Source organism: Carcharodon carcharias, chromosome 28, assembly GCF_017639515.1.
Source record: "Carcharodon carcharias isolate sCarCar2 chromosome 28, sCarCar2.pri, whole genome shotgun sequence".
NCBI classification, from domain to species: Eukaryota; Metazoa; Chordata; class Chondrichthyes; order Lamniformes; family Lamnidae; genus Carcharodon; species Carcharodon carcharias.
Genome location: NC_054494.1, coordinates 18041109 through 18054994, shown reverse-complemented (window position 1 = coordinate 18054994; position 13886 = coordinate 18041109). Strand labels below are relative to the sequence as shown.

The window sequence follows — 13886 nt, the reverse complement described above, 5'->3', positions numbered from 1 at the left end:
TGACATAAGAAAAAACTTTTTCAAGCAACGAGTGGTTCTGGGTCTGGAACGCAGGGCCTGGAAGTGTGGTGGAGGCAGGTTCAATCGAGGCATTCGAGAGGGCATTAGGTGATTGTTTGAATAGAAACAATGTGCAGGGATACGGGGAAAAGACAGGGCAATGGCACAAGGTCATAATGCTCATTTGGAGAGCCGGAGCAGACATCGAATGGTCTCATTTTGTGCAGTTAAAATTCAGTGATTCTGTGACTTATATTGCACTTTCCCAACCACCGGATGACTCAACGTGCTTTACAGCCAATGAAGTACTTTCAAAGGGTAGTTGCTGACAGGAAAATCCAGTTTGCTCACAGCAGAATGCCACAAACAGCAATATGATGAACAACCAGATAATCTGCTTCTGTGACACTGATTGAGGGATAAATATTGGCCAGGACACCAGGGATAATTCCCTTCTACTTCAAAATAGTACCATGGGGGATCTTTGAGGGTGGGATGGGCCTTGGATTGACTTCTCATCTGAAAGACAGCATCCCCAACTCCCTCAGGCCTGCACAAGAGTGTCAGCCTCGATTCTCATGCTCAAATTCTGGAGTGGCACTTGAACCCAGAGCCAAATGTGAGTGGCAGAGGCAAGAATGCTACCAACTGAGCCATGATTGTCACACTAGTGCGGAAACAGCACAGCAAAAGGGGAATTCCTTAGAACTGGACAGGTTTTATGGCATTCCTCATCAACATTCACAGTTACATTTTAAATCCTGTATAAATAGGAAATTTTTAGGTGTGATACACTAATACTGTTCACTGGCTCACTATGTTTTGCAATAAAGCTATGCAGTTTGAGTTTGGATTTCAAGTTTCCAAAATTCCTGTTAAGATGGGAATGAAATCTGTTCTTTCTGGGTCAAACCAGACAGCTTTAGGTTTAACCATTAACCATAGGAAGGTCAAAAGCAAAAGTGCACTGAATGTGACAACAGAGAGTGACTAATATGAACCTTGAGTAATGGTGTAACATGGGTGATAAGAGATTACAGCCCTCAATACACCACAATCAATCTACCTTCTACTGAAACCACTGGAACGAAGAAATCAATCAGGCATTTAATGGACAGCCAATTCAACAATGGGCAAAATATTACTGGACATGGGTAGGGGGAGGTGGTGCGCAGATAGCTCATACCCTCTCACCGCCGCATCCCGGAAGCAAAGCCGGTGTGGAGCCGATCTGCTCCCCGCCAGCCCACTTCGCAGCCATAAGGCCCTGTGGGTGGGCTAGACAGACCGAGTGCGGGACTTCCCCACCCCCCCTCACTGGGACAAAGCCCCACCCTCAGGAGCTGCTGGCCAAGGCCGCCATAGTGAGGGCTGCCCGGACTGCAGCCAGGAAGAAGGTGGCCCTTTACATCCCACAGATGGGTAAATCCAGGGCTTTGGGCAGGGAGGGGTTGGGCAGATTAGGGGTGGGGTGGGGGTGGGGTGCCCGCTCCTGCCCGACTGCCCCCACCAGCAGTGGGCAATGTTTTATCAGGTCTCCCGGGGCTCCCTACTCCCCCAGGGCCCCCTCCTCCCCTGGGGCTCCCTACTCTCCCAGGGCTCCCTACTCTCCCAGGGCTCCCTACTCTCCCAGGGCTCCCTACACCCCTGGTGCTCCCTACTCTCCCAGGGCTCCCTACTCCCCTGGTGCTCCCTACTCCCCCGGGGCTCCCTACTCTCCCAGGGCTCCCTACTCCCCTGGTGCTCCCTACTCTCAGGGCTCCCTGGTCCCCCGGGGCTCCCCTGGGATGATTCAATTGCTGAACACACTAGTCCGGAGCAGATATCCCACCCTTGAGAGCTGTCGGCCAATCAGAGACTGGCAGCTCTGCAGTACTAGCAGCGCCACCAGGAGTTTTGGCCACCCTGGTACTGCAATAGGGCCTATCCAGAGAATCCTCTAAAGACATGTAAGCGAGGTGGGATGGGGATAGCAGGGTGGGGGTCCCACCAGCAGGGGGGAGTGGTGGGGGCAGGGTTGGGTTCGCCAGCTAGGGCAGGGGTGGCTTCCTGGAGGTGAACCCCTTCCTGATCCCGATCAGGCACAGTGCTTTTAAATGAGGAACGCCCTGCCACACACTCACCCCCTCCCCCGCCCCCGCCCAACCCCTGAAGGCCGCAGGCAAACCCTGGGTGGTCTCCTTGCGTGGTGAGTCCCCTGCCCACTGCTGGCTGAATACCAATGGTGGCAGGATCAGGCATCTGGATGGTGGGGCCACCTGCAAACCTTCCGCCCAGGACCTAGCAGAGTTTGAAAGGGGGGAGTGAGGGGAGGTGAGAAGAGGGCAGAATCATCATCACCCCTTCACCCTGCACCCTCCCTCCTGCCCATCACACAACTCGTCCCACCTCTGAACATGCCCCTCACTTTAAATTCCGTCCAGTTTGTCTTGTCTCTCTCAGCGGCTGATGCATTTCTAGAATCGATTACCTTGCCGAAATGTGCGAACCTTTTTATCTCTGCAATAAAACCCGCGTGATCGCTAACTACACAGCGGTAGAAAATCAAAATATTTCTTGAGAATCAGTTTGAAACATTCCCACAATGGAGTGAGAAAACCCATAAAGATGCTAAACTGCACTGAAGAGACATACCATGTAATAGAACGCTCCAGCCATGGGAAAACCAGCTGCTGCCAGGCTGTGTAGAAACTCTGGTGACCTCCACAGGGGTTCATCTGGGATCATGTAGTAGACAAGACTAAAAAACTGCATCACGCTGCCAGGGTAAGTGACCTCCCACGAGCCAGCAGTGTCTGAGATTGGCTAAGAAACAGCAACAATCCAATTACTGATCAGTTGTAACCCAGCTATGTTCAATTGTCTCAAACCTGCAGTGACAATAAGCTCCAAGCACCTTGGGACATGTCAACATGGCGACAAGTTGACCAATTCTGAAAGACTGATGAATGGCTTCTGAAGCCAAAGATCAGGAAGTGCAGGGAAGAGAAACCAGAAATATGTGGTGGGGAGGAACAGTGAGGACAAGTTGGAGTTGGTCCAGGTCAACAGTTGAGAGAGGAGGTTAAGGGAGGATGTTCATAGATAAGGAAAATGCAGAATATCACTTCAAAGTAAGGCAATAGGACAAGAGGACATTGATTCAAACTAGTGAGGTGTAAACATAAAACAACAATCAGGACCAACTCCTTTACAGAAGAGGTGACAAATACTTGGAATAAAGATATTAGCAGTATTCAAATGTTAACTTAGGCAGCTTGAGTGTTAGGTGAACGAACTTGCTTTAACAGCCTGAAAGGTCTTTTGTCATCTTAGACTAATGTCATGCAATAACATTGATTGAGCTTGCTATGTTGAGTAAATTGTGGGGAATAGATCATGCATAATTATGTTACTGAGGCCTGGGCTAATCTATCCAGTGGCCTGGATTAATGGTCTAGTGACATGAGTTCAAATCCTAGCACAGCAGCTGGAGAATTTTCAATTCAATTAATTAAATAAATCTGGAGTGAAAAGCTAGCCTCAGTAATGGTGGCCTTGAAACTGCTGGATTGTCATAAAAACCCATCAGGTGCACTGATTTGCCTTAGAGAAGGAAATCTACCATCCTGATCCAGTCTACCTGCAACCTCAGACCCACAGCGATGTGCTCAATGTTTAACTGCCCTCTGAAATGGCCGAACAAGCACTCAGTTGTATTCAAGGAGTGACTCACCATCTTCTCAAGGGCAATGAGGGATGGGTAAGAAAAGTTGGCTTCACCAGTGAATGAATGAATAAAACAAAATGTACCACACTGCTGAAGATCAGCATAGTAGGGAAGTGATGGGACGTGTCCGTAGAAAAGACCACATTGTTGATTAAAGTTGAGATGTCTCAAATTATATGGGGAGTCTAGAAATGCAGAGTGATAATGAACTGACAGCGAGAAGAGTAGAGAACATGAAAGCAAGATTTTGTGCCATGAAGAGTTAGTGTTGTTGGTTGACTGTTTAATATATGAATGGCTACTGCTGAGTAATACTAAGCCTACTTCAAAATTAATCTCAGACAACTTTAAATCTATCAGATAATACTTCTGCACAATGTCCAGGGGAAAAGACACTTAAATAACTTTAACATGATAATAAATGCATTCTGCATTGATTAATAATAGAAAGATTGTAATTGTCATCTTTAAGAATGAAAAGCATTTGGCTAGTAAAAGTCGTTCCCATAAAGATGTTACCAGCTGAATTGTTTACAAGTCAGTAAAATTCACCAGTTCTTGTTATCTATAAAATGATTACATTAAACACATCTCCTCAAGGGTCATCCTGCAGCAAACAGAGCTCTAACTAAATGTTGCTCAGCACTGAGTACTAATCATGTTTTAATATTATTTGAACCCCACGCAATACATGTTCTTCCAGGAGAATCCTATCAGTTGAGCAGCGGTTCACTATATTTTACAGAATCAGCATTTTCCTGCAGAACATTTGAATCTTCACTCAGTCATGGAGTTAAATGGTTTCAGAAGCTCAATATAAAATAATAAAAATAATATCTGGGTGTCTATAAAAGATTTTAACGTGCCAACCAGACACTCATGAAGAGAGAAAAAATCTGCTTTACCAGACTATAGGGAGTATTAAACTACCCTCCATGCTTGTAAGAACCCCAATAAAATTAAGCATAAATTACTTCCCAAATAAATAAGCTCACCATGATTATGGTTTTTAACTCCTGCTTAACTTAAACCTGTGGAATCGCAATTTTATCTAACTGACGGAGTTGACTTTCAGGAATCACTAATAACTTTGCTTAATTGGAAGTCCTTTTTCTTGTGCACGAGGTAAAATTGTTGGTCCTTTGTTCCACTGCACATTCAGCAGTTAAACAGCGTTACTTTGTAATAATGCTAACCTTGCAGAGGTTCTCCAATGTAGCTATTGTTTTAAAAATCATCTGGACATAAAATAAATTATTTAAAATAAAGTCAGTGTAACAAGCTACTTTGGAAGTGCCTGAAGTACCAAGTCACTTCTTTAAGGTAAAACTCATATCTGCCCGAAGATGTTTGGACTATAAATTAGACATTGTTATTGTCATAAAGAGTTGCCATTTAGAGAAGTACTTCTGGTTTCCCAAAAAAGGGTATTCAGGCCCTAGGAAATGAAACTAGAAGGAACCGAGCTTATATATTCATCTGATCAGGCCACTTGGGCTTGGTTAAAAATAGCTTCAGAATTGGGATATCACAATTTTAGATCATTCATTTTAACACTCTGTACCCTAAATAAGCACTGAGAAAGGAAAGCAGGAAATAAATGAAGTTTCCTAGAAACAGATTTGGAAGGATTTGGCAATTACAACCGTGGTGAGAGAGCCCTGAAAAGCATGAACTGAGAAGAGAAAGAACTAACTATAATTCAACCAGAGAGTATAATCCCTGTCTTTCTATCATTGTCAGTAAGCAGATTTGTTGAAAATGCTGATTCTCTAAAATGATTGCGTCAGTTTAAAATAACTTAACCATTTGGTCACAAATAATTTCCTGAAATCTTGGTTTATGCAAAGGTTGATGTGTTACACATTAGAGGTGACAATTCTCCAGAAATTACAGCTCATTAGCCAGCTTGAGCATCTAAAAGTGAAATACATTGCCCAACATGGTATTTGGCCACACAATGGTTTCGTTTCAAGGCCCTGTCTTATGTCGCAACTGGTGTATGACAGGCTCAGGATTGCTGGAATATGAAGGGAAAATTCCACCTGGGCTCCTGCCTCTCATTGCTGTAGAGCGACTCCTAGTAGGCGTACGTGTGTGGAGCTGGGCGGGAAGAGTTAACTAAAACCCCCTGTTCAGGCTCAAATATAAAGGATGACTATTTGAGCAGGATGGCAACAGAACAGTACCTCACCAAGTCAATATCAACTGTCAACATTTACCCATGTTTAGACATTCTACTCTATCTAATTGTAAATTCATCTGAAACAATGCTTCGTAATGATTGTACTGCACGGTCCTGGGAAGTCACTCGGAAAACTTCATAAGCTTTATGGAGTTATTGTACATTAAGTATCTGAGAAACTCCACAAGGAAATGTAAATATATTGTTGTATTGCACTTTCTGCTCAAATTTTAAATGTGGTTACATTTCAACAATTTACCAATGACGACAGCAATAGTAAAGACTTGGGAGTAAGTCTGAGGTTGCACAGTTCTTGAGAAGCCTCTCCCACTGGGACTGCCAATTGGAACAGTAGACATAGCCTGTTCATGACCTTCCCCCCTTGTCAACAAACAGCAAATTCCAGCACCGACAACTCATATAAGGTGGTAGAGCCTTTGAAGTGTTTCAAGGCAACAGACACTCTGTTTCTATGGCACCCTGGTTAGCTAAGGGGGATAGTTTGTGTTTCACAGCTCAATATTTGAGAGCAAATTTTAACATCAAGTGCATTGTCTCACCTTGCTTAGTATAGCTCTCACCATCCCCAGCAGAACCAAGGCAGCTTCCACACACAATCCATTTGGGATTTTTGCAGACTTTTCACACGACTTTGGTTTCACTTGTTCGAGAAGCCGAGTAATCATCGTGTCAAGGTCCTGCTAGGGAAACAATTCATGCTTTAAAAACCTGATTGTTGTTCGCTCACCAAATACCATCATTTGGAAAACAAGCATTCCACCTTTTGTGCTTGACTTTTTTTAAACTACCGGCCTATTAATTTTTACATGGCAGAAACAAAGCAGAATCACGAAAGGCAGTCAGTCATGGCACGAAGGAGGTCCGGAATGTTCTTTGTGCTTTTCCCACAGTTCCCACTCAACTGGGTTAACACCTTAGCGCATTTCCACAGCGCATATTTTAACAGAACTTCAATCAGAAATATTCTTAGGCTAGGATGTTTCGCTCGGCCTGCGGATGCGTGACCGACACGCTCCAGCATAAAATAGCGCATGGCGACATTGGGTGAGTGTCCTAATGTCATCGCGCACTTGTGCGCCATTTCCGGTCGGCGGCGCGCGCGCGAGTCAGCAGTGCGCCCGCCGACAATTAAGAGCTGTTAAGCTCATTAATGGCGCAATTAACCGGGATTTCTCGTTGCCCCGTCCAACGTCACGGTTGGCAGGGGGGGGCAAATCGAGCAGGCGGCTTTTGCATATCTCAGGAAACCTCATCCAAGGGCAGGATGAGGTTTCCGAGATTAATTTAACGAAAGATTAAAAATGTGCTGACGTAGATTTCAGCATCCATTTGTTTTACAATATATATATATATATATATTGGCTATATATGAGCCAAATAGGTGACTCATTCTGATGCGTGGGCTTTTTTTTCCAGATTTTAAAATCTGTTTTTATGTAACTTTAAATTCTTCAGCTCCCTGAGGCAGCTCCCTGCCTTCAAGGTGCTTTCCTGCCCTTAGCATTTTATAAAAAATGTTTCTCAACAAAGCAGATGAATAAAATTAAGTCTGCACTTAACACCGGGAATGTGCAGGTTGTCTGATGGGGAAAGGTTGGAGAGGCTGGGCTTGTATCCACTGGAGTTTAGAAGAGTAAGAGGCGACTTGATTGAAAAATGTAAGATCCTGAGGGGTCCCGACACAGTGGATGTGGAAGGGATGTGGGAGGATCTAGAACTAGGGGCCACTGTTTAAAAATAAGGGGTCGCCCATTTAAAACAGAGATTTTTTCTCTGAGGGTGGTGAGTCTTTGGAACTCCCTTCCTGAAAAGGTGGTGGAAGCAGAGTCTTTGAATATTTTTAAGGCAGAGGTGGATAGATTCTTGGTAAGCAAGGGGGTGATAGGTTATCAGCGGTAGGCAGGATACAGATTTGAGGTTACTATCAGATCAGCTATGATCTTATTAAATGGTGGAGCAGGCACGAGGGGCCAAATGGCCTACTCCTGCTCCTTGTTTGTATCCAAACCAAATCCTTGGAATTAAGAGTCAGCGTAACATATTTATATTTGTATTGGTGTTGTATGTGAGTTATCAACATTCTTACTAAAACCACTCCCTACAAACACCATATCAAACAGCTTAGTGATATAATTTCAGCAGTCTCATTTTATCTCTGCTGCTATTGCTGGGGCAAGTGTCACTACAAAAATGTCCCTTGTTACATGTCATCAATGAACTGTCCCAGTGATTTTATCTTTACCAGACCTTTTTATATTGTACATACCAACTATAGAATTATGCTTATGTCACTGCAGAAGATATAAATGCACCTTGTTACACCCTACTGTGAATCACATCTTATTGTTCTGCTTCATGCAAACTATATTCAGTAATTAGACACTGTTACTAATCTCATTCTGCACATCTACCAGCTGTCACTCGCTGTTCTTACACCCGAATACCAGCACTAAACCCCTCTCTATGTCCCTCAATTGCATTTGGGAGATTCTTTAGGCTGTGCAGACTGGGTGCTCATCTTGCACTGTTGGACATTCTACTTGGCATGCTGTCATGGTGATAATCCAAGTTTTTAAATGGGGCCGGAGTAAATGGTAGGTGTTGTCGATAGAATGCAACCAGGACAACTAAAGACTGCTGAGGTCAGAACGTTGAACTCACTCCAACCATCAGACAGCAGCAGGATTGACAGGCAATAGCAAGTGACCCTAACATGCCCAGAAACCCAACAAATCTATCATTAGTATTGGTAGACAAGGTGCAAATAGCTGTATTTACTGTGGCATTGGAGCTAGAATAACAATAAACCACTGGCAGAATATTATTTCAGATAGGTTTTGATGGGAGAAATGAAATGTCTGTAACTATATAACAATACAAGGATTCGTCACAAAAATCTTTATGTAATGCACTAGAAAGGTTTGCTTGCAACACTTGATCTCCTCAGCGTAAATAGAATGTAGTTTTGTGAAGTATTTATGTTCAAAACTTTCAACTGAAGATGCCACTATGCTGTTAAAGAGGATAATTCATTCACAAATTCCAGCAGTACTTAAGAGCCACCCCCATGGTTTGTGATCATGTCACAGTCCATTGACTGAATGGCAGTCCTGTAGTACTCTCTCAGAGCATATAATATTGGGCATTATCTTTTATTAAAAACATAATTTTAGCAAACAATTTCCCTGTTTATAACGTGGAAGACCTTACTTCTTTATTCCATACTTAACCTTAGCTTAGTGTTGGACTTTCATCGCTGAATCAGCAGGTCATAGATTCAAAAGCCGCTGCAGAGAGCGCATAATTTAAACTGACACTCCAGTGCAGTACTGCAGAGTGCTGCACTGTCAGGGGTGCCATCTTTCAGGTGAGACAGTAAACCAATGTTTGCCTGCTAGGGGCGGATGCACAAGATCTCATCGCCTTACTCAAAGAAGAGCAGGGGAACCCTGGCCAACACTTACCTCTCAAACAGCATCACTAAAACAGATTATCTGGTTATTTAACTCAATGTTTGTGAGAGCTTGCTGTGTGCAAATTGGCTGCCATGTTTCCCAAATTACAACAGTGACCACACTTCACTGCTTTAGATGACTGAAAGTTATGAATATACAAAATTAACGTTTGTTTGCTCTTATCTTTCTGTCAAAGTTGTGCTTTTAGATGATTTTAGGTCACAGTCACCACATGAAATACTTAAAGTAGGTCAATCGGACAATTATAGCAACACATCAAGAGTTGCAAGGTACATTTTCCAGAATTAGGGGGACACTACCTTGGAGTCTTCTGGCATCTCATTAATTGGCGTCTGTAAGAATAATGCAGCCAGGAGCAGGTACAGCTCAGGTATGGCGATATGATGGTTCAAGAACATCTGCATCATTTCAAATCCAGGAATTAAACGCGGCATTTGGCTGCTGGCTTGGGGTCGAGATTTGATATTGTCTATAACCAAAGAGCAAATGACAAGGATTTCTTTTGGTACTCTGTTGGCATCCCACAAAGATTTTTCCAACAACTGCATAACATTTTTGATCATTTCAGTTTGCTTTTACACCTTACAGTTTACACATACATTGACAGGAAAGCATCAAAAGTAAACATTGTATCAATGTTATCCCTACCATCAGATGAATATTTTATCTAGACTCTACAGATTACAGGGCAATGTTATTGAATTTACAGACAAAAAGGGGTCTAAGAATGACTTCTCTTTCATAGGGCCAGCACAAACATGATGGCCAAAATGGCCTCCTTCTGTGCCTCTAATTGTGTTCCTTCATCTGCCAACAACACAAATTTGGCCATGATTTCCTCACAGTGTGATTTTGTAAAATTGCTCTTTATGTGTAATCAGATTATTGTAATTACAATCATAGCGACCTCATTTTTAGGTAGCAAATGACCTAATGCTCAATGACCACATTGGCAGAATCCTGCACATAAGGAAGTGCCACTTGTGTGACGTACCAAAGAATGTGTACAGACCTTTGGAACAGTATAATACCATCAGTCAGAGAAAAGTGAAGGGAGATATATTTCTAGTATAATTTCACAATTAATAAGAAGTCTTTCTATTTTTCTATACAACGGCTGCAAACCCTGCATCACTTAGGGGGTAGGAGGGTCAATTCAAAACAAAAATATTTAATCTATTCATGTGGGCGTAAACTGAATACAATTTTTTCTGCTCTATTCAGGCCACAAAACTACCTCAGGTAATGCAACGACGCAATATTATTCAATTCAATTCACTCAATGTCTGCAGCATGAAGGGAAAAGATGCCATTGAACACAAGAACACGAGAAATTGGAGCAGTAGACCATACGGCCCACTGAGCTTGTTCCACCATTCATGGCTGATCTTGGGCTTCAACTCCATTTTACCGCCCATTCCCCATATCTCTTAGTTCCCTGAGAGACCAAAATCTGTCATCCTAGCCTTAAATGTATTCAACGATGGAGTATCCACAACTCTCTGGGGTAGAGAATGCCAAAGGTTCACAGCCCTTTGAGTGAAGCAATTTCCCCTCATCTCAGTCCTAAATGATTGGCCCCTTAACCTGAGACTGTGCCCCCAGCCAGGATGTTCTGGGAAGTCAATGGACCTTTGAATGGTCCATCAAATTTTCGACAATTCCCACTACGGGTGGGACCAGGAAATCCTGGCTCACACCCCCCCTGCACCCCCCCACCCCCACCAACCCCCCCACCACTACCCCACACCCCCCCCCAATGTTTTAGACTCCCCAACCAGCAGAAACAATTTCACAGCTCCCACCTTATCAAGCCCCTTTAAAATTTTATAGATTTCAATGAGATTGCCTCTCATTCTTCTAAACTCCAGGGAATATAAGCCCAATTTACTTAGCCTCTCCTCATAGGACAACCCCCTCATCCTAGGGGCCAATTTAGTGAACCGTCGATGTACCACCTCCAATGTAAGTATATCCTTTCTTAGACGTGGAGACCAAAACTGCGCGCAGTATTTCAGATGTGGTTTCACCCTATACAACTGTAGCAAGGCTTCTTTATTCTTGTACTCCAATCCCCTTGCAATAAAGACCAACTTGGCATTTGCCTTCCTAATTGTTTGCTGCACCTGCCTGCTAACTTTCTGCTTTCCTTGCGCACACAAGTCTCTTTGAACAACACCACTTAAAAGTTTTCAAAAAATATTCTGCTTTTCTATTCTTATGAATACCTTCACACTTCCCTATATTATACTTCATTTGCCATCTTGTTGCCCATTCACCTAACCTGTCTATATCTCTTTGCAGCCTCTCTGTGTCCTCCCCACAGCTTACCTTTCCACCTAGCCTGGCATCATCAGCAAATTTTGATACATCACTCTCTGTCTCTTCATCTAGGTCATTAATATAGATTGTAGACAGCTGATGCCCCCGCATGGATCATTGCAGCACCCCACTATTCATTCCCTGCCAACTTGAAAAAGCCCTGTTTATGCCCACTCTCTACTTTCTATCCAATCCTCTAGCCATGCTCAAATATTACCCCAACTCCATGAGCCTTTATCATGCCTATTAACTTTTGTGTGGCATTTTTTCAAATGCCTTTTGGAAATCCTGGTACACTACAGCTACTGGTTCCCCTTTATCTACCCTACCAGTTACATCCTCAAAAAACTCTAATAAATTTGTCAAAGATTTCCTTTTATAAAACACTATTGACTGATTCTAATCATCTGATGCTTTTCTAAGTGCATTGTTAAGGTTCCTTAATAAAGATTTCTAGCATTTTCCCAACAATTGATGTTAGGTTAACTGGCCTGTCGTTCACTGTATGCTCTCTCTCCCTCCTTTCTTAAAAAGCAGTGTAACATGTGGCAATTCCTAACCTAGTGGGACCATTTCCAAATCTAAGGAGATTTGGAGAATCATAGCCAGCACATCCACCATCTCTGCAGCTATCTCTTTCAGAACCTAAGGGTGTAGGGCATCAGGTCCTGGGGATTTGTCGGATTTTAATCCCTTAATTTTCTCCAATACTTTCTCTCTCCTGATATTAATTTCCTTTATTTCCTCACTCTTTTTAACCCCTAGGTTATTGACTATTTCTAGTAAGAAACTTGTGTCTTCTCCCGTGAAGACAGACACAAACTATTTGTTCAATGCCTCTGCTATTTCCTCATTACCCATGATAACTTATCCTATCCCTGCTTCTAAGGGACCAAAGTTTACTTTAGCTATTCTCTTCCTTTTTATATACTTCTCCAAACTATTTTTATATTTCTGGTTAGTTTACTCTCATATTCTATTTTTCCCTTTTATAAATTTTTTGTTGGTCTTTTGCTGGCTTCTAAAACATTTCCAATCCTCAGACTTGCTACTATTTTTTGCAACATTGTAAGCCTCTTCTTTCAATCCAATATTATCCTTAACTTCCTGAGTGAGCCATGGAGACTTGGGTCTTTATAGCTGAGTTGTTGTTTTTCAATGGAATGTATTTTTGTTGAACATTTTGAATTTTTTCTTTAAATATCTCCCTCTCTTCATTTGCCACCATGCCTTTTGGTCTATTTACCCGATGAGCCTTAGCCAGTTCTCCCCTCATCTCTTTGTTATTGGCTTTGTTTAAATTTAAGATTCTTGTTTATGATTGGAGTATGTCACGTTCAAACTTATTATGATCACTATTTCCCAGTAGATCTTTTACAACAACATTACTGATTAACCCTGCTTCATTACACGATAAGATCTAAGATAGTTTTATCCTTAGTCAGTTACCAAATGTATCACTCCAGGAAACTGTCACAAAAACTCTACAAACTCATCTTTTAGACCACAGTTACCAATTTGATAGTTACCAATCTGGTATCTGACCACATCAGGGTCCAAATTTCTCACTTTAACCCTCAACAGAGTGATGAAGATTAAAGTCCCCCGCAATTATTATATTTCCTTTGTTACAAGCCCCAATAATTTCTTGTTCAACACTCTGCCCAACAGTATAATTACGGTTAGGGGACCTATAAACTACTCCCACCAGTGTTTTCTGACTCTTGCTATTCCTAATTTCTACCCATACTGATGCTACTTCATGATCTTCTGAGGCTAGGTTCTTTATCTTGAGAATAGGCTGTAGTTCCCTGGTAGTCAGTCTAATGGTCACATGCAGCTATTTAGACTTTTTAAATCAGACTACAAGATGATGACCAAAGAATAAGGTCATTTAATTCATGTTGATGCATCCACCCAGAAGGTCCCTAAAATTTCTGCACCACCAAACCCCCCTCCCACCCCACCCACTGCAGCATCCAATTCTCCCCGATTTACATCCATTATTTTCACCTTCATGGCGCTATGTGGAAGACTATTCCACAGGATAATCACTCTTTCTGTGCAGAACTTAGAATCATAGTTATGATACAGCATTGAAGGCCATTTGGCCCATCTTGTCTACGAAAGAGCAATCTTTGAAAGAACAATCTAACTTGTCCCATTCCCTTAC

General features: G+C 42.6%; 1 protein-coding gene across 1 annotated transcript in view; it reads right to left on the bottom strand.

Annotated features, from left to right (window-relative positions):
* Window positions 1–13886, bottom strand: part of wdfy4 (WDFY family member 4) — a 242631-nt gene that overhangs the window by 148003 nt on the left and 80742 nt on the right. The window contains exons 30-32 of the mRNA XM_041176115.1: window positions 9691–9860; window positions 6455–6595; window positions 2635–2805 (exon numbers count right to left, since the gene is read on the bottom strand). Of these exons, the coding sequence (XP_041032049.1) occupies window positions 2635–2805; window positions 6455–6595; window positions 9691–9860 (482 nt within the window). The remainder of the gene's footprint in view (window positions 1–2634; window positions 2806–6454; window positions 6596–9690; window positions 9861–13886) is intronic.